Source organism: Gadus morhua, chromosome 15, assembly GCF_902167405.1.
Source record: "Gadus morhua chromosome 15, gadMor3.0, whole genome shotgun sequence".
NCBI classification, from domain to species: domain Eukaryota; kingdom Metazoa; phylum Chordata; class Actinopteri; order Gadiformes; family Gadidae; genus Gadus; species Gadus morhua.
The window spans coordinates 13,106,736-13,134,188 of NC_044062.1; the positions used below are offsets into that span (position 1 = coordinate 13,106,736).

General features: G+C 47.6%; 1 protein-coding gene across 1 annotated transcript; it reads right to left on the reverse strand.

Annotated features, from left to right (window-relative positions):
- Positions 1–393: 393 nt before the first annotated feature.
- fbxw4 (F-box and WD repeat domain containing 4) lies at positions 394–27,453 on the reverse strand. The gene is made up of 9 exons (XM_030379519.1): positions 27,078–27,453; positions 26,046–26,141; positions 25,681–25,869; positions 25,252–25,384; positions 24,543–24,628; positions 12,524–12,589; positions 3,839–3,979; positions 1,348–1,489; positions 394–737 (listed from the first exon to the last, which is right to left on the reverse strand). The coding sequence occupies exons 1-9, from the start codon at positions 27,257–27,259 to the stop codon at positions 600–602; spliced, it is 1,173 nt and encodes a 390-aa protein (XP_030235379.1). The 5' UTR covers positions 27,260–27,453; the 3' UTR covers positions 394–599.

The window sequence follows — 27,453 nt, forward strand, 5'->3', positions numbered from 1 at the left end:
GTAAATGGCCCTTCAATGGGCCTCAACCGTTTCAAAATGATCAAACGGATTAATAAATAGAATACACTGATCTAGTAGTTCCCACTGTTATTATATTTTATTATATTTTATTATTTGGTAATGCTTTTATGATTTTGATCAAGTGTTTTTTTAAGATACAGGTCAATATATGTAGCCATTCTTGAGGGGACATTGAGTTTCGACCCCAGAACCACTAGTCCATCCATGTATGTCATATTTTGTCCAACACAATCTGCCCTATGCAGCTCTCGATATCAATCCCACTTTGAATACTAAGAGAGGTATGCATCATATAGAATTGAATGTCTTTCATGTTGACACCTGATAAGAGATAGATTCTGAAATGAAACGGACAAACTAACAACAAGTGCAACAATTTCGAGAACCTTTTTAATACACGTCTTAAAAAAGGCAGGAGTCACATATTCCTTTTCAAACATGCTTCAAACAATAAAACATGTCTCTGTTAAAAAACTACAATTCATCCCAAACCTATCCGTGAAAAGTGTAGGACTTCCAAAAAAATATAAATCTTTATCAGAGCGCTGCTGGGACATGGGTGGGTGGGTGGGTGGGGGTCAGCAGAGCAGGTCCTGGGCGTTGCGTCTGAAGTCCAGCGCGTGGAGGGCGGTGGCGATGGCGGCGTACAGGTGAGAGCTGGAGAACCTCAGGCAGTAGACGGGGCTGCTCACCCGGTCCGTGGTCAGCTGGAAGTACTGCGCCCAGGGAGGGGGGGGGGGGGGGTCATGATGAAGAGGGGGGTTGAGGAGGGAGTTCGATTACATGCACGGAGAAACCCGCTTGTGCAGAGTAAACCAAGGATAAAGGTGATGTATTACACCACCGGGCGGGAGTGTGATTAGCCATTACAAGCCGTTTTAAAGTAGGCATGACGGATAGATGAGCAACGCTTGCTACAGTCCACTGGGTAGGCTGGTAGACTGATCTATCCAGCACACATCTAGGTGGACACGCCCACTTGTGATGTCAGAAGAGGTCGATTTTCACAACGGCTTGTGATGGCTAATCACACTCACACCTGGTGGTATAATATGTCACCTTTAAGGTCGTTATCCAGGTGAGGGACGAACAAACCCATGTACACTCATGATCGCGTTTACATGGTCCATCAGGTCACCCCTAGTGACAAACAGTTCTTGACTAATTATATCGTTGTGGATTTCTTTGAAGATCCCTATTTTGTCCAGGACCCATGATATGTTTAGATCTTTCAGTGGATCTAACAGGAAGACATCTACTTGTCTAACCGAGAGTGGGACCACCGGCAACAGACAAACACGCAGACACACAAACACAAACTCGTACCTTCAGACACTTGCTCTGCCGTTTGTCCCAGAGGCGCACCACGCCGTAGTAGGAGGAGCCACTGGCGATCATGTGGTTCCCATCCGTCTGGAGGCAGTAGAGGGCGCTGTCGTGAGGCTCCTCCCACTCCATCACACACTTCCTGTCGGGGAGCAGCAGACCAATCAGAGGACGTCCGGCTTATACATGGCCCGATGTCTTAAAGAGCAACATGCAGGTGCTCGTCCCTGAGGATTGATCTATATGCCGGTACACAGCAAGTAGAGCCTTTCAACCAAGGAGGTGGAGGAGCCTAGCATCCGCAGGACTGATGGGCCACTGAATTATCAGGTAGTTGTCATATTTAACATTAAAGAGACAACTAAAAACTACATATAAAGGGTCCCCTCGAATAAAGAATGCAAGTTTCATAGGTTCAGCCTGCAAGTTGATCTTAAGCTCCAGCTCTGGATGGAAGTATATTTGCCGTATACTGTAGCTGTGACATGATACACCACTGTCCATTTTGCCTGCATTTCTTTCTGACAGCGCAATGCTAGTGGGAGTGCACGCTGTGCAGGTGTTTGTTGACCATTGTGGATCACCATCTCTTGTTCAGTTGTAGACAAGTGTTTGTGTGTGCCTGTGCCTGTGTGTGGGTGTGTGCCTGTGTTTGTATTCGTGTGTGTGTATCAGGGTTAGTGACAGTCCAGGCTGAAGCGGATGAGGTGGTTGCGGTCAAGTTGAGGGGGGGGGGGGGGGGTGAGGAGGTAGGAGGGGGGGAGAGATCGATCCTCCATTAGAGTAGGTTCATCAATAAGTGATGGAGGGGGGAGCCGGTGGTAGACAGCAGGGCTGCAGAGATGTCTGGACACACGCACGCGCGTGCACACACACACACACACACACACACACACACACACACACACACACACACACACACACACACACACACACACACACACACACACACACACACACACACACACACACACACACAGGGACAATAAAAGTGCACACCCTAATTTTAGCCATCCAGCCAAGGTAAGGTCACTTACCAACATTGTGTCCTTTAGAGATAAAGAATATACACACACACACACACGCACGCACACACACACACACACACACACACACACACACACACACACACACACACACACACACACACACACACACACACACACACACACACCAGCACACACACACAGTTGCATAGTCTGCCACCACACCAATGTCTAACCGTATATGCCAAATAGTTTCTAGTTAATAGTTTGGACCAGATAATCACATGGTCTTTGTTTCTGTTGTCCCTGTTGGTTTTGTAGATGAGGTACATAAGCTCTTCGGGCTCACACTGTCTTAGTGGTGCAGTGATCACGATCTACTCACTGTCTATTAGTTAATCTCCCTCAGATCACATTAGTTCACACTCATTGGCTCAGAGACTCTTTTGATTGACTCAGCGGGCGTATGGATTGGTCCAGAAGACTCTGGGCTGGTCCCTGACTTCCAGACGACCGCTACCTTGTGGCACTGACCCTCAGACCCCCGCCCCCCCACTCATCCCTTCAGGACGGCCTTGGTTTTGGTCTGTGAATTATTGATGTCTAAAGAGGTACCCCCTTCTGCCTACCTCCACCCCCAGCCCCTCCCCCCCACAAACTCCCCAGAGCCATCTACCAATCAGCTCTTATTTGTCTTACTTGAATGACCCCCCCCCCCCCCCCCTTTCCTCCCTCCCTCCGTCCTCTTCCTCGCTTAGATATACCCCTCACCACCCCCCGCCGCCCCCCTGAATCCCGAAATAATAAGTCGTTCTACGGTGCCCCACCAGCGACAAAAATGTTCCATACAATCTTTTTTTGAAGCGGCACAAATGTTGCCTGATCGACCCAGAAAAGGTAAAAGTGTGTTCAACAAATCCCGCGTTGCATCTCTAGGTGGATTAATTAACAATATGAACGCACATCTTCCTACAATTGCTGGCGAACCCCACACTAGTTCTCTGTGGCAACACTTTTTTCCTGTTAGGGAAACAACAGCCTATGTCTTGTAATTATAACTACAAGAAGTCAATGTGCACATAGTGTTGTCCATTACCAAAGTCCTACACTCTGGAGATATTCTTTATTAACAGTGGATGGACCGGGCAGGATTGTGTGTATGAGTACAATCACATGAAGATAAGACACACCTAGGGGGCAGAGTAGTGCAGCCACAGCAGCAGCAGCCCAAAGGTACACAGCTGCTCTATACAAACCAGGCGGGTGACCCGGCTTTCTGTCCCTGTTTCAGCCTCAAGCTCACGAATGGTGATGAACCCGAAATCATGAATTCATGTATCCGACATTATGCAAATGACAAACCATAAATCATAAATTAATACAGCTCACATTATGCACAAAATAAGCACATTTTAAACCTAAAATCATATTTCTATAAATCTGACACTCTGCACAAAAGAAAATCACAAGGATGGACCGGGTTGGGGTTGGGGTTGGGGCTCTACCTGGGGCTGAGGCGAAGGTCCCACAGGCGGATGTAGGTGTCGTAGCCGCAGGTGTACAGCTGATGGGGGGTCTCGAACACCATGTCCAGCACCCCCGCCCCGCGGCGGAACTCCTCCCCCAGGCTGCTCACACACTCACAGCTGCACAGGGAGGGAGGGAAACACGGCGTTAACCCCCAGGAGAAGGACCGAGGAGGACGGAGACAGGGGGGCCGGCGGGGAGGAGAGCGCAGTGTAGGGGGTGACGGTGAGTTTGGATTTCCCTGACCAAAAGGGCCCCCACATCCTTGAGCGGGTGGACTCAGCCCCTACCTGCTGCTTAATGACGTGCAGCTAAATTCACCCCGAGGCGCTTTGACTAAGAGCATCTGAGGACTCGACAGTCAAATATAAAATGAAAATAAGCAGTGGAGAGGAACAGACAGACAGGGGGGGAGAGAGGATGAGGAGGAGAGGGGGAGCTTGACAGAGAGACAGAGAGTTAAGATATGCTTAAGATTTGGGGACTGCACAAGGTTCTATATGGCCTTGATTCAGAATTTTTAAAAAGGCAGGGTGACCCGTTGATGCACTCCCTTGCAAAGTTACCGGATCAACCCAGGATCAAGTATTCAACAAGGCTGTGGTATAATGATATGATAATGTGGGTTTCAACAGGTAAACTTGAGGTTAAGAGCACGCATCTTGTATTTGAATTAGTTTCAGTTTGATGCGCTTCAATCCTTAAAAATATTTCCTTCCCAACCAGCAGATGATCCATTAGATCTATTGGTATAGAGTGATTAATTATTAAGAGGAAATTCTTGAAGTGGTGAAAGGAAAGTTAGCGCTCCTAGCTTTGTGCGTAAGTGTTTATGCTTGTGTGTGTGTGTGCGACCTGTGTGTGTGTGCATGTGACCCGTGTGCGGGTAATCAACCAGTGTACGCGAGTGTATGTGACCCGCGTTTGTATGGGCCCCGTGTGTGTGATCGGGACCAGTGCGTATTTGTGTGCACGCAGCCTGTTTTTGTATGCAAACGTGCAAGTGTGCGTGTGAGTGTGTGTGACTACGTGACCCGTGCAGTGTGCGCCATGCTCTTGTGATCACAGTGTTTTCTCCCCCTGCAGGTCTCTCCTCTCCTCCCTCCCGCCACAGAGCAACTCTTGCACCGTGGCTCTGGATTATGGCAGAATAACTATCTCTTTGTTGCTGTTTAATTCCCTCCGTGCCCGTGATACCTGCCCCCTAGCAACCATTTAGAGGAAGCTGCCGGCCATGGCGACCGGGCGCCCGGGGATCCCGGCGTAGTCGCGCCCCTCCCCTGTCGCCCTGGAGGCCGATCCCTGGAGGGCAGGCTGGTAATCCCCTGGTCTTACCCGCAGGGGGGCTTCTTATTGGTCCAGAGCCTTCCCCGCGGGGCGCCTTATTGGGTGAGAGCTTTCCCAGTACCAGGGTCTCATGACTAAAGCCCGGGCCAACGGGGAGTCCATGATGAGGGGCTCAGTCTGTGTCTGTGTGTGGGGTAGCGACCCCTTACCACCACCACAAGCACCCCCCCCCCCCCCCACCCCCTGACCCCACCACCACCAGCGCTCACACCCCCTACCCTCTACTGCTAGAGCCAAGAGGCTTAGCACATGCCGGACAAAGGGAAACTCATTCGATCCAAGAGGGCGATACGAACACGGTTCATTTATAATGAATTAACGACGTCTCGACTGGATCGCACACAACATAGGCAATTCATATCGTCTTAATGATGAATGACGGATGGATGATTGAAGATATGAACGATTATGTTGTAACGTTTCTGAACGAGCAAGCAAAGAAAGGGTCAACCACTGTCAAAAACACTGAGGAGCAAGCTTTTTCCCCCCATTATAACAGCCCTGACATCTGCGCCGGGGGATGTTCTAAGATCATAACACTACTTGTTTGACGGGCCGGCGCAGGGAGCAAAAACAGCAGGGATTGGGGAAAATTGTTAGGTCACTGTCTTTTATGGAGCCGCCCGTGATTACAGGACGACGGGTGGAAAGCGTATAATCTGTCAGAATGACAGCCATCTTTTGATTTGTTTATTTGTTCTTTTCTTCGCCCTCTGACCATCGGCTTCATGGCACGTCTGGGTTTGCGGCGGGCGAATACCTGAGATCGGGCCTCACGCATACCTGACTGTAGAGCGTCATACAGGCAGGGGAGGGCTGAGCCGCATAGTCACCTGTACGAGTCATAGCCAGGGGGAACACACCTACTGTATGGTCGCCAGGTGCAGAACGCCAACACCGGTGTACGGCAGTAGACAGACGTTGTATACCTACAAACTTGATGCCGTTTTGTGTCATTTTTTTACCAATTTATCAAGTTTCAACTTTTAGTTAAATGAAACATGGAGTTTGAAACCCATATCAGCCATCTATACTCCTTTACTATAGTTAACAAGAACCCGAGGAGTGCTTGTTTGTCTATCCTTCCTCGTGATGGCACCTGCAAGCCTCATTTTGCTTAAGTGTACACCAAAATGGACGGATGGATACAGGACAGCATGTATTATTTAATGAGAGCTCAGTTCCGAATCCCATGATCTAAGGATGGCAAGAGGCAAGACCCTCCACTGTAGATGGTCACCGAGGGAAGTGGGCCCTCGGTGTTACAGCAAGGGGTTGGGTACTGCTCCTTGCTGCACCGCACCCTCCGGGCTGGTGGGCCGTGGCCTGTGTGGTCCTAGCCCTCAGCCGCCGCTGGCCCTCTCAAGGTATTTACGAGGACTGGATGCCACGCAAAAAGGCCTCACTGATAACGCTCCTCAACGTGCTCCATGAACACTGGGGCAGCTGGCGGATCACTGAACAACATTTGGTTCTTCACTGGGATCCGCTCTGTAGATCTTAGGAGCAGTAAAAACCTGGCTGGGGGTTATAAAAAAGGGTTTGCTTTGTTTGTTTGTGTTTGCTTATTCATTTCTGGGGTCGGTTCAAACGCCAGGGCGTGCTGCGGAGACTCGCGTCCAACGTTTGGACAAGCCGGAGAGGGGGGGCGCGGGGGGGTAGAAAGGTCGCGGGCTGAGAAGAGTAAGGGCCCCTGGGATGGGGTCGGGCTGCTAAAGACATCACATGGACAGTATAGCTCGGAGAGGAAAGACCTAGGGCATGCGGCGGGAAGGCAGGGGAGAAGAAGAAGAAGAAGAAGAAGGAGGAAAAGAAGAGAGGGGAAGTCCCTGTTATGTTTCCCCTGGTGTACGTGTGCTACGTACCACCTCAACAACCCAGACTACCTCTCTGCTACTTCTTCTACCAGTCTGCCAACCCAACGTGTACGTGTTGTCCCATCTGAATGTTACTGTGAGCTTGGCTTCATTTGCAGTACTTCCACTTCTATTTCTAGGCTGGAATTTTCTGCTGCGACAATTGCATTTCCCTCACATGATTGATTAGGAGTTATTTTACCGCCACTACTACTACTACTACTACTACAGTGCAAGGTTGGTGCTGCAGTGTGGAAGTAGGACATGCATATAGCTGCAGTGGAACGAAGGACACACAATAAACACTGAACAAGCAGCATGCACCTATACATGTATGCCTGGACTGCGTCCACACAAAAACACACAAACGTACGCAAGCAAGCATCAACACACACACACACACACACACACACACACACACACACACACACACACACACACACACACACACACACACACACACACACACACACACACACACAAACACACACACACACACACACACACACACTTCAGCTACTTAGCCAATCAAGTCAGGACTAAATTCCAGGCGAAGACCAGTGGATTACAAAAAACGAGGGCTGTTCCTGTGTGATTGCATTGAGGTGAGTATACTGACCGCCCCAGAGGGGGCACAGACTTACTGATTGTTATGAAGGGGCCACATACAGGGTGTAAGTCCTGCTTTAAGCCTGTCTGGTCTCACTTTAGGGGCCACACACACACACACAACACGCACACACATGCACAAACGCACACACACAGTGAAATAAGTCATGAATGAATTGAGTGACTTCAAAATAAAAGAGGAGAGGTTGGAGGCATTCTCTTCTTAAGTCTGGGACTGGCAAAGAATAGCAGTGTGAGTCTCTGCCAGTGGCTGTGTGTGTGTGTCTGTGTCTGTGTGTGAGTGTGTGTGTCTCTGTGTCTTTCTGTGTGTGTGTGTGTGTGTGTGTGTGTGTGTGTGTGTGTGTGTGTGTGTGTGTATGTATGTATGTATGTGTGTGTGTGTGTGTGTGTGTGTGTGTGTGTGTGTGTGTGTGTGTGTGTGTGTTTCATTACAACAGCAGTGGTTGGCATGTGTATATGTGTGTGTCTCTCATTTATTATGTTTTATTGTAACAGCAGCATTGGTTATTGGGTGAGTGTGTTGATGTGTGTGTGTGTGTGTGTGTGTGTGTGTGTGTGTGTGTGTGTGCCTGTGTTCATGCATGTTGCGTATGTGTGTGCGTGCATGTGTCTGCCTGTGTCTCAGTGCGTGTGTTTAATTGTAACAGCAGTTGTCGGTGGGGCCCTTATAAAGACTAAGTCTGAGCTCCAAGCTGAGGAGCCCTGGGGACGTACTGGGGGAATCAGACAGGTGGAGAATAGGGACCCCATGCAGGGGTTTTCAGCACCTAAAACAAACAGAAAGGAGCCAGGGGCCAGGAGCCACTTACACCATCCCCAGCCCAGTGGTTCCCAACCTGCTTGACCCTTGACTCCGCTTTTAGGTCAGAAATGAATTATCAGGACCATAAGTTCTTAAGGTTGTTGCGGATCTGCTTCCCCACATGTCACTTTAACCCCAACAACATCTGGTGTCATTTAAATGATGGCCGACTGATTATGAAAAAAACTTTTTAGATTATATGTAGCCCGATATTATTATTGAAATCAAAAGATGATCCATTATGTTAATATTCTGCGGCGCCTACTGGGTATTCAAAACAATATTAACCAATTGCTGAGTATAACACTTTTCACACATATTTTGTTTTAATAATAATTTAATAATTTAATTACGGCGGCTTTTACATTACTAAATACTAAGCAATTAATATGCAATAACATGTCAAGCTCTAATATCAATTTCCCAGTGTTAGTAGTTAATAGTAGTTTGGTCATGATAAGGACCCAAAATGCCTAAAATGAAATGCCCCATCAAATATCATAAACTCACAAGGCAGCAATCTCCCAGGGGAACACTGCCTTAGCATCCCAGAGTGACGGAGCCCCTGGAGCACTTCGTCCCCACAAAGGTACGTCCCCACAAGCATGGGCACGCAAAGGGGGTTTACGGGCAGAGAGGTAGAGGTAGAGAGAGGTAGAGAGAGGTAGAGAGGTAGAGAGAGAGAGAGAGAGAGAGAGAGAGAGAGAGAGAGAGACCTGTCCACAATGACCGGTGCATGCAGGTACACACACAAAGACAGTCCCACACACACACACACACACACACACACACACACACACACACACACACACACACACACACACACACACACACTGGCAGACAGGAATGCCAGGAATCTCCACCCAGGCCATTAGACGGGAGAAAAGAGTTGGGGTTTGTGAAAGGGGACCGAGGGGGGAATCTTGGGAGTCAGGAGTGACGGTTGGGGACGTTTCCACTTTGATGCAGGTTTTGTCTCGCCCCATACACCCCCCCCCCCCCCTCTCTCTTGTGTTTAGCCATGAGCGAAGGCGGCCTGAAAAGTTGGGTGGCAGTCCGAAAGGTGCTGCTGGTGTGGGGTCCTCTCTCTGTAACCCCCGACGCCCCCCCGCCCGCCCGCCCTGACTCCCACCCACACTCCCATCTCGTATGGCTGATCAGAGGGCTGCTTTGTGCCGAAGATGAGACACAGTATTAATTGCACTGGAGGGGGAGGAGGGGGGCGGGGGGCTAGTCAGTGGGGTGGGAAGTGGGAAGGTAGAGGGGAAAAATGTGTTAAATGAAATCAAAATCAAAGAGTCAGGGGCTGAATGGGCTCCTGGTCACTATGGGGCCCTCCTCTTTTCTTCTGCCTTTGCCCCCCGATTTGCACGGCAACACTTTTCAGGGTCAACAAAGAGAAGGCGATTTGTAAATGGAAAGGGAGGGGAGTCGGTATTATGAGAAGAAATAGTGAGCGGACCGTAATGAATTAGGAGGTTTAACTTTCTGATTTGAAAGAAAAATGTGTGCTGACCAGAAGAAGGGGCCGATTTGTCTGACGACAAAGATGAACAAATGATGATTTGTTCATCGTGTGACTTGTTCAGCAGACAATGGGAAGAGATTCTAACTTGTTTTTCAGACACACATCTAATCTTGAGATTGGAAACTGGACACCATAGTGACACATCCCTGGAAGAGGCCGATAAGAACAGCGACAACCATCGTCCAGCTGCTGGAAGTGGTGCAGAAAGAAAGCCACAAACAGTTGCAACGCTTCAGGGATGATGAGCCGTGTGTGACACACAGCGCCCGCTTGTGTTGGTTGAGATAAAAAATGATACATGATAAGATGAGGTGATAAGCTAACATGCGGGAACTGGGAAAGAGAAATAGATTAGCGATAAAGCTATGGTTAGCTAGCACATCATAATCGCGTGACCCAGACAGAAAAACTTGGTAAAATGTATGAAGTTTATCAACTGCAACAAATGTGGTATCTGTTTGCCATATATTGTTGGTAATATTAATGAACTTTTTGCAGACTTCTTATCCAAAACAATAAATGAGGAAATATTCTAAATTATAATAATTACTATTTATAATATATAACCCTTGCAACCTACAGCCACGGTTTTACCTAAATACATGTCAATTGTACATGCACGCACAATTTCCCGTCAAACAAACATGTTTGACGGGATTTATCTCTCGGGTTTTTCCGTGGACAAGTCCTGTCATCGTAACCCGCTAAGATCCTCTGTTTCACCACAACGTCTCACCTCAAACAACAAGAAGCACAGCAGACAACAACAACAACAAAGAGCCGCCAGGAGAAGGGACACAGGAACAGTCCCCGGATGGGACACTTGTTGTGGTGCTGTTAAAGAGGGCTCTGCTGGGGCAGCTGTTTGTATGGGATGTTGTTGTGGAGCTGCTGTGCAGGTGGACCACTGGGCTGTGTGATGTCTAGGCTCAGATCGGGCCGTGATTCAAAGGGGAGCATGCGGTCACAATGCAAGGGTGTGTGTGCGTGTGTGTGTGTGTGTGTGTGTGGGGGGGGGGGGGGGGGGGGGGGGGGTGGTCCATGCTGGTAGCGGTTAGGGAACGTGTGAGGGTGTGTGTGTTGATGTGATGGTGGTGTGTCTGTGATAACTGCTTGTGAAGGGATTATCATGTAGGAGGAGAATGGGTTGATGACAACAAAAAAACTGTAAGGAGAAGGTTTTGAAATTTATCACAGTATAATGTTAGGGGAGACAGGCTTTTTCCACTTTTCTTGTTTAGAAATTAACACTACTTAACACAGCGACAACATGTAAATAAGTACATTTCTCTGATTCTGCTGCTTTCTCTCCTTTTCATTCTACCTTTGTCCCTGTCCCTTTCGTCGTTTCTCTCTACCTCATTCTGTGCTCTCCTTCTATCAGTCTACCTCCCTCACCCTTTGCCTGTACCGCTCTCTCCCTCCTTCACCCTCAGTCTCTCTCCCGCTCTTTCACACTACCTCTCACTCCCTCTTTCAAACTACATCTCTCCCTCCATCACTCTATCTCTCTCCCCTTTCAGTCTTCCTCCCCCACTCTCTCTCTCTCTGCCTCTCTCTGTCACCTGTCTCAGGTTTCTCTGTCTTTTTGAGTACAGGAAGCGTCCCATTTAGTGCGTGGGGCCCCTGTGTCGTGTCGAAGCCTTTTGATTGGCCGCAGGTAAAGCTGGGAATTACCGCGGCCTTGTCAGGGATGTATCAGGTTTAAGCCCACCATGACGTCTCGTGTAGTCGAGGTGTTTGACTGTTGAATATACGGGACCCAACTGACTTTTGTGGAACATTAATTGCTGGTATTGTCGCCACAAAGCGCAAGAATGTTCCGGAATCTTCCGCAACCATGTGAATCCCGGGAAGGTGGAATGGGAGGATAAAGAAGAGAATGATGATATGGAAGAGGACATAAAGGAGGTGGTGAACAACAGGAGGAGGGGAACAAGAGGAGGCGATGAGGAAGAACTAAAGATGGGCAACCAGGGGCGACCGAAAGAGTTTCGGAAGCCGTTTTAGATGCAAGTCTGAGATTCAACACGGGAGTGTTTTAGCTAATATCACAACAAACAATGCTGAAAGCATTCTATTTATTCATTAAGCAGACCCAAAATGTTTCACACAAAGCCGCAAAGAGTGAATTCATTTCATCAAGGAGCAGATGTAAGGCCACTTGTTCAAGGATTCCTACAGGATTAACCTCAGAAGAGTTTGGATCTTTACGTCAATGGACCGACTTTCCCGCAATTGGTTTCCCGGGAATGGAGTTGATGTAGTTAAGTGTAGTGGAACGGAGTTGCGCACTATAAAGCACTACTCTCTCATATTTGCAAATATCCGAATGCGACGGTTCCACTTCAAGTGTGCTGTATGTGTATTTAAAAAGGGCATTACTCTGGGTAAGCTGAACAGACTACGGCTGAACAGAGGCTCCCGAGGGGGTCCAAGCTCGGAGGTGGTGAACCCAGTGTGTGGAACTATGTCGCGGGGGGGGCTCTCTGACACTCACCTTTCCACGTCCCAGACGCGTAGCGGGGAGAAGTTCTCGCAGCACGCCGTGCCCGTGACGAAGGAGCTACACACGTACACACACACACACACACACACACACACACACACACACACAAAAAGACAAAAATGTACACATGAGGATATTTTCATTCTTTGTAAAACGTTGTAGTGACTGTCTCGTTAGCATATTGACAAGCTGTCATTCACCATTTTGATCCCAGCATAAAGCACCAGCAAACAAAAATAAAAAAACAAAAACAAACCACAGACCCCCTCCTGCATGTGGAGTCCCTTCCATGAACACTGTCCATTGTTTGTGGGGGGGGGTAGTTGAAGAGGGGGCTACCACACATGAGCTCCTATGATTGGCCGGGCAGGTTGGAATTAGCAGCCTAGGTATGTGCGGTGAATGCCATGCATGGGGAGGTGAGGAGGGAGAGGTAAAAGAGGGGTGAGAGTGGGGGTGGGTGTAGAGGGGGGTGGCACTAAGGCTCTATGTGGAGGGTGGAGCTGCGGCCCGCGGTGCCGTACCGGTAGGGGGGCTTCTGTTGGGCCGGGCCAATGTCTTGAGGCTTAAGGCCCTCCTACGGGGTTGATGGACAGGGGGAAGGGCCCGCCATTTAACACACAGGGGAGAAAGGCTACAAGTGACGCGCTTGTCGGCACCCTGGACCAAAGACACATCCACGCAGGCGCTGTGGCCCCGATGTGTGTGTGTGTGTGTGTGGGGGGGGGGGAGTCAGTCTGTGAGGATAAAATGACCTAGAGGCGAAGGAGATAGAATCAAATTGAACTCTGACGAAAAACGTAATACAAGGAGGAGCAATATATGCTCTCCTAACCCAAAATATCTTCAAAACAGGTTGTAACTTCAAAACAGGTTGTAACTGTAAATTTAAAGTGGAAAGTTAGCCTAATCAAACTTTTCTCAAGTCAGAAGCTGACCTAACCAAATCTCTTATTAAGAGACAAGCAAACCTTACACAAACTATTTAAATTCAAAAGCTAACCTAACCAGCTCTTCCAAAGTCAAAGGCTAACCTAACACAAACTCTATTAAAGTCCCAAGCTAACATAACAACTTTTCTTGAGTTATAAGTGAACCTAACCAAACTTCTCTCAAGTCAAAAGTTAGCAAAACACATCCCTTCTAAAGACACAAACTCTTTTAAAGTCACGCACTGACCTGATGCAAATAATCCTAAACACACAAACTAATCTACCCCAAATTATCCTAAAAACACAGAGTAACAAGCTAACCTAACCCAAACTCTTAGTTCACAAGCTAAAAATAACAAACTCTACTTAGGGCATTAGCTCATCCAAACAAAGCTGATATGAATTTAACACATTCAAAGTAGACCTAACCAGTTGCATTGTTAGTATTCAGCCACCTGAATGGGTTCAGCATTTCATTTTATTTTAGCCACTTTCTCAAGGATTGCCGAAAGGTCCCTATGATGGTGCCAGGGGGAAATCCACTTGGGATTACCCAAAAAGGTCACCAAAGGTGGAGTTCCTTCCCATGACACAAAGAACAGAATGGAAGTGGAGGTGGGTTCCTCAATTATGGTAGTGGATCGAGGGGACAGATTCATGCATCCTTTTAAAAAGGCTTAATGCACATGAGGGTTTGTTGTTTAATAAAGATACCATTTCTGTGATTTACACCAAATCATTCTGGTCATCATTTACCGCCTGAACACATTTTGACTCAAATTGACCCGATTCTACTCCTATGTTTACAACCAACCCGATCGCTGACTCAATTTCTTCAGAATTTCTACGTAAATTCAGGTGATTAATTCTAGTGTTAAAGTGAGCCCACCAGATCCATTCACCACAGTTTTCATCAAACAGTACCAAGATGGGAACCAGCTTGTGCATCAGCACGAATGTGTCCGAGATCAAACCGAACGTGCAGCGCAGTGTGGAGACACTGGGGGGGGGGATTGCGGCGAGGAGCGGCTGATGGGAGAGGGATAGGTGCGGGTGAAAAAAAGAAAGAGCGAGAGAGCGAGAGACGAAGATGGGTGTTTCGGTTGGGGGGAGGGGGGGGGAAACAGGACAAGCCAGGCAACAGAGGCAGCTGTCATGCCTGTTAATCGGTGCGGCCCGTTTGGCAGGCCCCCAGTAATTAGTGTTGGGTAAACTCATTTACGACCCAATCAGTTTGGGGCTGGATCTGGACGGGTACGCGCAGCGGGCGACCTCTGACCCCCGCTGACACAGGATACAATAGGGGCCGCGGTCACACTCGCTCGCCGGACCCTATTACTCTCCATTACTCACATCACTCACCCTTCAGCAGTTCCCCTGGTGCTGGGGGACGAGATGGGCCAGGTTAGGTCAGTGGCGAGGCGGGAAGACCGCTGTGATCGAGTGATGGAGTGAACTCGTGATTTGAGGAGGGAGGGAACATCGCCCAGACCCCCTGCTACGGTTTACTTCCTCCGGCGACCTCGATGAAGGTCTGATCCGGCCTCGACACCTTGGTTGATTACAGTTGATGTCATAGTCTCTCTCTCCCTCTCTCTCTCTCTCTCTCTCTCCCTCCCAATGTCGGGAAGGTGTCTCTTGCCCCCGCACGAGTACCGCCACACTATTCAACCACCACACTGTTCAACCCCCACACATGGTCAACCATGCAAGAAAAAAATAAAGAATAACCATGGCTGTGTATTGGCAATAATCTAGTGATGAGATTTGGGTCAAGGATTTGGGTTTAGAGTTCCTCATTATCACACAATATAATTGTAATAAGATGGCTTCTCTTCCAAAAACGGAACATATACATTTCCCTGAAATCTGAATATTCATACATCTTAATACTCAAGTAGTATTATAATACTGTAAGACAACATATTGCCTGAAAACATCTTGGCTAACCCATTTCAGAAACTATTGTACAAAACATAGAACCACTTTTTCAGAATACCCATGAAACTCATCCCTGTGTATTTTCTCACACAACGAATTCCCATGAATGCAGGAAATGTTTGTCAAACTCAACCCCCACGCCCACTGCTCTCCCCCCCCCCCCCCCCCCCCATCTGTGCCTCACTACACCTTCCCGCCCCACTCCCTCCTTTTCGCTCTCCCTCCATATCATTCCCGGGCTCTCTGCCTCTCTCTTACTCACTCTCTTCCTTCCTTCCTTGCTCCATATCATTCCCTCCCTGGCTCTCTCTCCCTGGCTCTCCCTCTCTCTCTCTCTCTGCTCTCTCTCTCTCTCCCTGGCTCTCTCTCTCCCTGGCTCTCTCTCTCTCTCCCTGGCTCTCTCTCTCTCTCCCTGGCTCTCTCTCTCCCTGGCTCCCTGGCGCGCGCTCTCTCTCTCTCTCTCTCTCTCTCTCTCTCTCTCTCTCTCCCTCTCCCTCTCCCTCTCCCTCTCTCTCTCTCTCTCTCTCTCTCTCTCTCTCTCTCTCCATCATTAGGAGCACGCTGGGTCTGGGCTGCCGTTTGGGTAACCTCATCAGCTGGTTGTATTATCTAAGGGTCTGTGTGGCAGGGTCACACAAACTATTTCAGCCCCTGCTGGGACCCCCAGCCCGACACACACACACACACACACACACACACACACACACACACACACACACACACACACACACACACACACACCCCCACCCTGGGCATTCACAGACAGACAGGAACACATACAAACACACAGACACACTTATCCAAGCAACACACACATACTCAGAAAGACATAAGCACTAACCCATACACTTGCACACAAGTGGAGCAGTACTAATCCACCGGTAATGTGTTTATGTCACACAAGCAGAGGGCTCCACAAGGTGTTGAGTCCAACAGTGCCAATATGGTTATCTCTAAACTGACCCTGTACACACAAACACACACACACTCCTCCCCAAAACCACTAGCAACACATTCCCCCTCCTTAACCCTGCTCCTCAACACTCTCACACCTTAATTCATCACACCAATAATAAAAAAAGACTTAACCCTCTTTAGGCCAGCGAAGCTACACTCAAGGGCTCTACGATTGATGTTTGCATCCATTACCAATTAGTACTTTTGTCCCAAGGGACTTGTAGTGAATCATTAACATCTCATCTAACGACACTGGAAAACCCAGTTTTAAAATCCAGGTTGGGAACGCTGTAGGTATTAAGGAGTAGATGGAGTATAGGTCTCTGTCTCAAGGACCTGTACCTACAGAGACAGGCAGGGTCACACATCCTTTTTACCTGCCATACATAATACATAACCCTGAATTATTGTGCCAGTCAAATTGTAAAATCCATCCGCCATTGGCTAGTGGCAGGTGTTCATTTCCGACACTGGGAACAGGACATGCCAGATGCGTTTCAATGGCTTAAGTGGCATTTATTTGGAAAATGAACCAAACAAATACAAATGTTTGGGATGTCTAATTTCCGTCAGCTTGCTGATACCTAAATCTGAAATTCTTTAGTTAAAATAGAAGTTGTCATTTAGCTGTGGAAAAAACTATAATCGAAGAAGGTATAAAATACCGGGTGGTTATGAAATAGTACCAGAAAGATAGAAGAAACTCAGTACTTCACTTTGTCCTGTCCTGTAACTCTGTGTGGTCAACAACTAACATTCTTGCCTTTCACAATAGAACAGTAGTTATGAATGGCAGTCAAACTTTTTTCTCCCTCTTTCCCTCTCTCTCTCTCTCTTTCTCTTCTCTCCCTCCATCTGTTGGAATTAGGGAATTCCAAACAAGGCTCCTATTAGAAAGGAGGGGAGAGAATAATACAAACACATAGAAGGTAAGTCACTATTTATCTAAGACCCCAGAGAACCAATTACCTATGAATGGCTAAGAGAGAGCCGCTCGCAACCTAGCTCTGGGAATGCTGAGCCGTGCAGGCCTCTGGTCTCCAGGGGCTGGTTAGCGATGCTCCCCCCCCCCCCCCCCCCACCCCGCCCCTGCACCACCACCACCCCCCCCACCAGCTCCCCTAGTCTCCCCCCATCTCCCCACCCTCCCATCCCCATTCAGGCCCTGAGCCCCCCCCCCTGCGCGGGGCTCCTCGGTCAGAAAGAAGGGGCTGTTAATTTGTTGTGCTTGACCCCGGCATTGTGCCCGCCGTGTATCCAGTTTGTAAAAAGTGCTTTTATCTGTTTTCTAAATATGTCCCAGCTCAAAGGGCTTACGGGGCTTTTATATCTAGGCTGGCAGGGGGGCGAGGGGAGGGGGAGGGGGGGAGGGTCGAGGGTGAGGGGTGCGATGGCTGACCCCCGCTGACACTGGGACGCACATAAGACACACACACACACACACACACCGTTTTTATCATTTTGTGTCTGTCTCACCATCCATTCTGACACACCGATATGCATGGGCGGTCATATGTACACACTCATGCGCAAACACACTCTCACACACACAACACACACCGCACACACACACACACACACACACTGGTGTTCCCTTCCCCGACACATACTTTTATGGCTGAAATTCACACACGCACACACACACACAGTCTCAGAAAACTCATCCCTTCCAACAGCAATCCACCCCTCCTCCTCTCCAACACCTCCCACCCCCCGCCCCCCCCCTCGGCCCTTTTGGCTTCTGTTTGTGTGCCCGCTGTCTGGGGTCACCAGGACATTCCACACACACACACACACACACACACACACACACACACACACACACACACACACACACACACACACACACACACACACACACACACACACACACACACACACACACACACACACACACACACACACCGCTGTGTCCAACGGGCTGGAACGTAGCACGCCACAGCGCATCGCTCCCACAGGTCCAGAAGCCGGCTAGCTAGCTAGCTAGCTAGCTAGCTAGCATAACCCAAAGAATAACTAAGAAGGATCTAGAGATGCCCATCCCGAACAAAGAGCACCAGGGGAACGTATAGCCTGATTCACAGACATGCTCCTTTGCACAAAACATCTTTACATTGTATAAAAATAGAAAACAAACTATATTATTTTTGACATGTCAATCAGACACTTGCTGTTTGAGGTTTTTTTTTTGCAAAAATCACCATGTCGGCTGCATTTTAGTAAATCGGTTAATCACTACTCATGATGGGTAGTTGGGTCCAAAATATCAAAGCCGCTCAAGACACACCATGGCAAAATCATACCATCCAATTTGTTCTCCGCACTGAGGAATGTGAAATAAAAGGAATTGACCCAGTCCTTTTTTATGTATTGGAATGGGCTGCTCTACATTTAAAAAGTGCAGTATCATAAATGAGAGCGGGGGGGGGGGGGGGGGGGGGGGGGGGGGGGTTAGGGATAGGTCTGTTCTTAACATATAACAACATATGATCAGGCCTGTTGGAAACTCTCCCTGCACACCTGAGACCTAGTAACACCTGCATTAGTCCGCCAGGAATGAGGGGTCTTTTTACCAGGAGCATGTGTGTGTTTGAATGTGTTTGTCTGTGTGCGTTTACCAAGGACAAACATCAGAGGACATAGGGTCAAGACTGAAAACATATTTGGTAAACACTGCAAACACAATATGAATGTGTGTGTGTGTGTGTGTGAGTGCACGTAAAACCATGGGAGGTGCAAGAGCCTGCATAGTCGGAGTCTCTGCATGTCGGAGTCTCTCTTCCGAGGGAATGTCTCTGCCTGCAATGTATATGGGTGTGTGTGTATGTGTGTGCGTGCACTGGTCTGTCAGCATAAAGAATGTTAAGGGTTCTGTGTTGATGTGTATTTATCTGTGTAAGTGTGTGCTTGTATTTTTCTATGTGTGTATGTGTGCGTGTGTGCCTCTGTGCGCGAGTGTGTGTATGTGTCTCTGCGCGTGTGTGTGCGTGTGACTGTGTGTGCGTGAGAATGTCTCTGTGCATGTGAGTGTACGTGTGTATGTCTCTATGCGCGAGTGTGTGTGCGTGTCAGTGTGTGTGTGTGTGTGTCAGTGTGTCAGTGTGGGTGTGTGTCAGTGTGTGTGTGTGTGTGTGTCAGTGTGTGAGTGTGGGTGTGTGTGTCAGTGTGTGACTATGTGTGTGTGTGTGTGTGTGTAATGAGCGGGTCCTGAGTCGTAGGAGCTGTGATTATTCCGGCCTCCTGCGGAGCGGGCCCGACGTCTCTCCCTGTGTGTAGCGTGTGGGAACGCTCACAGCGGCCCTCGCTGCTGCATTGTTGCTGCCTCTCTCTTTTCTCTCGTCCCCTTCTTCTCCGCTCCTTTTTTTAACTAATTGAATTCTTGACTTCTGAGCCGCAGGGACGGCCCAGCCAGGGGAGACCAAAGAGAAAAGACATGCATTTCAGCCTTTTTCTTCTGGTTAAGTGGGGTGGCGGGGAGGTGGGTGGGTGGGTGGGTGGGGGGGGGGGGGGGGATTGGGAGTGTGTAGTTGAGGGGTTGGGTGGCAGGTTGGTGGTGGGGATGGTGGTGGTGGTGGTGGTGGAGGAGAGCCTCTGTGGTCAGGGAGGCGTACCCGGGTCGAGGGATGGAGGGTGGATGGGGGGGGTTGTCGTACTTTGATACTAGAGGTCAGGGGTCATCAACCCCTCCGCCCCCCACGTCCCCAACACACACACACACACACACACTGTTGTTGGTGAGAAAGTGGTGAATTGGGGCTGGTTTATCCAACAATCATGGTGTACCCCCTTTTTTTTTTGTGTTTTTCTCGGGAGCTTTCAAAAGCGCTTTGGGCCCCAGCAGCATCTTTTGTGGTTGTGCTTGAGGAATTCTAGACAAAACAAACCAGCAGAAGAAGCATAGGCCCCCCCCCCCCCAACCCAACACACACACACACCCTCCCCCCTACTCCCAGTCCCCTCACCTCTCCTCAGGGTAGCTTCTTCCTTTACCGACCTCCAACAGGACCTCCTTTCGTTACGTTAGCTAGTGCTAGTGGACAGTATGAAGCCAGCCCCCCCCCCCCCCCCCCCCCCCTGCCCACCCATGGTGCCACCACTCGCTCCGAACTACACGGCGTTGGCTTGGTCAAGGCACCCCAAGGGGTACTTCATGACAGCCCGACGCAACAAGGTTGTTGGTCTAAATTGTCAATTTAGACTAGGATCGAGTTTGGGATGTTTGCTTTGCAGCATTCTGACTCTCGCTCTGTCGGAGCTTTGGGGGGTGAAATATGCAAGATATAAAACTCTAAGAACTACTTAGTAATTTTTTTACAACGAGACCACCCTCTCCCCACCCTTACAATCAACACCTCATCAGTACCAAACACACTACAAAACACGCATGGGAATTGATTTTAAGTACCAAGTAAGTAGATCTCCATCCTCCCTAGAGGACCCTACCCCCTCACGGGTAGTTCTGCTCCAGATCGCCATTAGACGTGCTGGGCGATCGAGCGAGCGGCCATTAGCTGCTAATCCAAGACTAGCGGCTAGCAGGAAACCCTATCAGCCGCGACTCTGCACTCTGGAGACGAATGGAAAGAGCCGCTGCACAGAGGCTGACCCTCACACTGTAACCTGCCCGGTCTTGTTTCAGGCCAAGGGCCCCCTTCGGTCAACAGGAGCACTCTGGAGTCAACTATTAGCTGAACACCTGCACTGACTTCCTGTTGGCTAAACACCTGCACTGACTTCCTGTTGGCAACCCCTCCTCTAGCTCCTTGGAGATCAGAAGGTCGGAAGAGGGAGGGAGAAAGAGGGAGAGAGAGAAAGGGAAAGAGAGAGAGGGAGAGCAAGTGACAAACAGAGATACATAGCGAGAAAGAGAATTTGAAACGTGAAAAGGAAAGCAAGAGTGCGAGAGAGATGGACAAAAATAATACAGAAACTGTTTATCTGATCTGGGGGTCTACCCAACAGCCAAAAAGACAATCTAAAAAGTCTAAATCCACAGTATATGAGCTGTATACCGTCTCCCTTTGTTCAATTTAGATTACACTAACCTTACACAGTGCTATTTCAGCACATACTATTCCAGGCACCATCCACAGTCTGTGCAGGCGGTGGAGAGATGATTGAGAAAGTGAGTGGACAGGGAATTTATATTTTACAATAGGCCATGGTGGCTGCCCACTGATGAAATGGATCTCTGTTCCCCAGGGACGGGCCCGGCCAGCCTTGGCCTTCTCAACCAAGTCACAACACAAAGATAATCAGACCTTGACATGATCTCCACCACCACACCGGGCGGACAGAAATGGAAACAGAGGGCGTCGGGGAGAGGTGTGTCAGTGTGTGTATGTGTGTGGGTGTGTGTTTATGCGCTGCTGTGTGTGAGTGGGTTCAAGGTACGCAACAGTAGCTTGTACATGTGTGCTTGTAAATGTGTGTGCGCTATAGAAAAGTAGTGTGCATGTGCATCTGAGTGGGGTCAAGGTAAACAACAGTAACGTGTGTGTGTGTGTGTGTGTGTGTGTGTGTGTGTGTGTGTGTGTGTGTATGTGTATGTGTATGTGTGTGTGTGTGTGTGTGTGTGTGTGTGTGTGTCTGTGTGTGTGTGTGTGTGTGTGTGTGTGTGGTGGAAAGAAGGAGTAGGCCATGCAAATTCTGTCAATTTTCAGGTCTTGGTGATGATATCAAACAGGGTGGGTTTCCTTGACAACAATACGCCGCTTTGTTGAACATGGAACAGACGGCAACCCTCCGCTAACTACTTTACTCCGATACTGATACTGGTAAGATCAGCTCCAAGATTGATTTAGGGAGCACAAACAATAATTCCCGAGTATGAAACTATTACAATAATTACCCAATTATTATCAGCATCTATCCAGGACATCCATGACTTCTTACTGTTTCTCCATTGGTCACTTTGCACACAATTACACGTACCAATCATGTCCCAAAACAAAGACCTTTGGCACCAATTTAAGCTAATCTAAAAATTGTTGTTATTAGATTTATTTATTTTTATATTATTAGTTTGATATTGCACAGCCTCTGTTTTTGTCCCACCCTTTGGTTTTATCATATCATTGGGCATTGGTCAATTCAACATATGGAGACGATTGGAAGGAACATGATGCCGTTGTGGAATACAGACCTAGCTGAGAGCTCCCTTGTGTTACTTGGGTTTATGTGCCTGCTATTTCTTTTTCTGAAGCTTCACATCTGTGACATTGGGGGCCTAGCCAATGCTAACGCACTAGCATGAGCAACGTAAGCCTCTTCAAGTGAGATACCATTCATCCTGAGGTCGACCTGAACTGAAAACATTTTGACCACACTGTTCTTTTCACAGTTAACACATTTTTCTTGGCCCCCCGAGGGAGCACATGGTGTAAACAAATGCGGCAAACTGTTAAGTGAGTGAATTACGACACCTAATTGTCTCAAGATGCAGTACATCTGGAGAGTGCATCAACCCGCCGACTGGACAACCTTTGCCAGCATGTTTGAGTTTTAGATGAACTTTAACCTGCGGCATGATGCGCTAGCGCTTAGCCACATGGCTAGGGGCTCAGGCACGTGTCACCACTTTTCTCTTGACCACTCCCCACTCCACTTTGTGCTGTTGTCTTAGCGCCGGCAAAGCTTTACTAGATTACATCATCACTGTAAGAGACTATACATCATGTAAAGTAATCTAATAGTTTAGTACATAAAAGTCATAGTTAACGTAATTCAGGTCATATAAAGCTGCATTCTCGGAAGTCATTGACAAACGGTGGAAAGTGTTATTTAAAATTATTTTAGAAACCAAAAAAGCAGACAGATTTAAGCAAGGGGTTCTTTCTCTCATGCAACAAATTCTGCTGCTAAACAAGAAAAAGAATGAATGGGAAGTCAATACCTTTTTTTATCCATTCCGGCGAATTCAGATACAGTACATGTCATTAATGAGCAGGTAGGGGTGAGGGCATCTCTTGCATGATCTATGGTATAACTTCCAAAGTAGGACATGGTAGGCAAAGGTATGTGTTTGTAGGGAAAGAGTCATGGGGGTAGCGAGTCGAGTGGACTGGACGCTTTGGAGTTTTAATAGCTTCATCAGTGAGTTGACACCTGGGCACCAGAGGATTTTTAATTAACCAGGCCACTGGTTTACTGGGGAGCAGGGAACGGGGCTTCCTGGGTGGGGAGGTTCAGATGGGCTGAGACCAGGGGGCTGCCTGCTATCCCTGCCCACAAATTAGAAGAATTAATGACGTGGATAATCCGCCCCATTCCTCTCTGATCTCTGTGAAGACTCTCCTGGTCCCCATGAAGACAGGATAACCAGTGTTGTTTTATGTGGGAGTGCGTTGGCACGTTTTGGATGTTTTATACAGCATTGGGTCAGTTAAGTTGGGTGTTTTATGTATTTTAAACTTTAAATCAGTGAGTTTGAAGAAGTTCTCTTCCCACCTTTATGAATATACCGTAATATTGTTACATTAATAATGTTTTAATAAATTAAAAATATAATTGAACTGATGGGGGCGTATCAGTACGTAGGTTGCCTTACAGCCTAACTGTAAACCTGAAATAATTAGTTATTTCAAAATAATTCAGCAAGTTGTACTTTAACGAAAGTACTTGATATTGTTTTTTGTGAAATGACCCCGGCCTACACATGTTATCCATTAGCTTATGGCTTTAATAACTAGCAACGCCCGGTAGGAAAGAAACCCACCAACGCTGGGAGCTAGGGGACGTGTTGTGGGAAGACAGACGACGGATCACCTGCCTCTCTGCTTGGTTACGAGTGATGAAAGAGGGATACTGTTACCGCCTGGTGAGACTGTTGTATTAGGTGTGAACACGGGCGAGAAATCAAAGACCTCACAAAGAGGCCAATCAAATGGGAATACCTTGGTTTAGCTAGCACACCACAGTTTGATCATTAGCTAGACAGTTAGCCTGTAGGTTAAAGGAAAAACGGTGAGTTACTTAAAACTATTTATTTCTTACTGTTGTAGAGAACTACGTTTTTTTTTGGGGGGGGGGGGTTCAATTTCTATCCCGATAGACTGAACACGTGTTAAGCTTCCCTGTGAAGCTATATTTCAACCGTTATTAAAATTAATAAAAATTATAAATATTATGAAATAAATAAATACAATTAAACACAAGTAGGGACTGGATGGGATGCCTACCTCAACGCAGGGCTGATGGCCACAGACCACACTCTGTCGTACAGGGCAACCGTGTCTCGGGGCACAGTGGAAGACGAGGTCCAGATCTGCAAGAGGAATTTGTTTAGGAAAAGCGTCCCATATTTAGCGTGCCATGTATGTAAATCAAACACTTCCACGGGTCTGTGCGCTGATCCTCAACTAATTTGCACGTTCTGTTTGTACCAAAGCATGAAGCGCAGCCGACTTAAAATCACACAAGGCCTTGTGGTCAAACTGAAATCAAACTGGCAGACATTTGTGGCTCGTGGTCATAGTGGAGGACTGCTAAACTCATGTTGACATTAGACTGTTAAGATCACTTGGCTGTAAAAGGTTGACGTCTCACAGTAACTACCATTATTATTTAGTCATTAATGATGCGCTTCAAGTAAATGTAAATTACTGTGGATTTGGATACATGTCATTAATGGAGCAGATAGGGGTTACGGAGGTTTCATGCTCAACGATGCCTGAAGTTTAGGTTAAGGACAATTGGGTTCGAACCAGGAACGTTTCAGCTTGTAGTCAGACACCATAACAACCAGATTACCCCTACCATAAAAAAATCTGGTTAGAAAGACATTAGAAAATTGCTGAAGGGGGAAAACAAATCACCAAATAACAGAATTAATTAGGGTACATCTTCAGTACAGTGAACCCGTCCTAGGGGTCTATCGACGTATCTTACCCGAGCCGTACGGTCTCTGGAACCGCTGACGATAAGTCCGCCTCTGGCGTCCAGGCAGTTCACTTCCTGGTTGTGCCCCAGCAGCTCCACACGCCCGTGGCCTCGTCTGTTGTGTACCAGGATCTTACCGTCACTGATGGAAACACATGAGGAATCATTTGTTCATGTTAATTGGATACATACTGTATATAGATATTAACTGCACCATGCTTGATTATATTTGAATATGGATAATATTGAATGGTGAAGACTCAATGACTAGATATTAGTTACTTGCTTATAGAACGTTTAGGTTTTTTTATCTACTTATTTAGCTGAAATTGTATTATAATCATGCACGGCTTTGAGCGCATTGGTTTTCCGTTCAAATCACTTGCTAACCAATAATATAACCAACAGTAACGAAGCAATGAGCGACGGCCAGGCTACCTTCCGCCGCTGATGAGATGAGAGTCGGTGAGCGTGAAGCGACACACGTCCCCCCTGTGGCCCGAGAACACCGCCACCAGGTTCCGCGTGTGCCTACCCCCCCGGTCCTGGCGCAGATGGTACGCCCCGATCTCCGCCGCCTGGGACAGGAAGAGGGCGTCACCGTCAAGTTGTAACCATGGCAACAGCCTGAGGACCAAGGACACAGAGGAGAAGAAGAGGAAGGGTTTAAATGATGAAGAGTGGTGAGCGTCGGGTATCATGCTAAATACTTGTACTAGTATTTATTTTAGTTATTTATGAGATGACTACATGACTGTTAAATTAAAAGGTTGCGGGAAATAATGGAGGGAAAAAAAACATACTTTATCTTCCACTTGAGGGTAATGGCGATCTTGCAGACTCCATTGTACCAGTTTTGGGACATCTTCACCCTCTCCTTCAGGGGCACATGTGGATATCTGCAAGGACAGCTATGTTAATGATAAAATGCAAAAGAAGAAGCAATAGGTACCATAATGATGGTGCATGCAATAGGGCTTGGAAATGGGTGAATAATAAAAAATATATTGTATAGCAACAATTGATAAATAATTGTATTATTTTTCACAGGAAGACGGTGCTTATATAATCACTATTTGGACCAATTTCCCATCATTTGTGATACACGTAAATTGTATGAGGTAGCCTCTCTCCTCTCGGTGTGCGTGTATGACTCTCTCTTTCTGTCTCTCTCTCTCTCTCTCTCTCTGTCTCAGAAGGGCTAAGTCCTAAAGAAAGCAGTCCCGGAGCTCTTGGCCAGTGGATTTACATTACCCTTTGCATGTTATTTGTGAGGCGATGCCTGATTTGATTAGCGTCTATGTTTTTCGCTCTGTCCTAGCTAGAAAACACTGAAGTGGATTGGTGCCTATTATCAGGCAGACAGAGTGTTCTGCCAATGGAAAGCCAACCCACAGAACCTAGAGTCCTTCTAGAGATGGACAAATAAGAATACAGACTGTGGCGAATAGCCACAGTCAGTCTGTCAGCCACTAAGGAAACAAGTAATACACTAAAGATGACACTGTAACGTAAAACAGATGAGACCCAACACCCATGTGACTAGTTACATTTCTCTCCAATCTTTGGCATGTCTGCTTTGCATCCCTGTTTATAAAAGCCCTTCGTGTGTTATGATGAACTGAATGGACCTTTATTTTCCTGTGTGAAATATGGCACTATGTGTGTTGTGAATGTGCAATGGAAATATTAAATGATAAAGCTAATGAAGTGAACGGGTTAGGGGAGACATAGCATGGAGGTATTGGGGGCATTAAAACATGACATGCTTCCAATATTGCAACGCAAACGCTTGGCAATGTGTCACTCGACTGCCAGAGATCGTGTTTCCTTACATGTCTCTTCCATGTCGAGTGATTCCAGTGTTCAACAACTCTTTGGCAATTTTCCTCCAGACAGCGTCACGGTTTACAAATTGATGAATAGTTCTGCAAACTTGAGAGAGGCGACTCAGAGATTTGTAGTCCAAATTTGACAAGATTTGGTACAGCACCTCTTCTGGTAAATTGGAAAGCATTGTGATGATCGTTTTGAAAAGGCGTCTCGTCTTTTTTGATACAATCTAAATTTGACTCGCGGCGGCGTAATATATCGCCTACGATAATCTGTATGAATAGGTTTTAAAATTGGTGAACAATATTCCATCTTTCAGAGAGCTGCAAAACATAAAACACAGGAAGCCATTACAAGAACGTAGTGCACGTTAGTGAC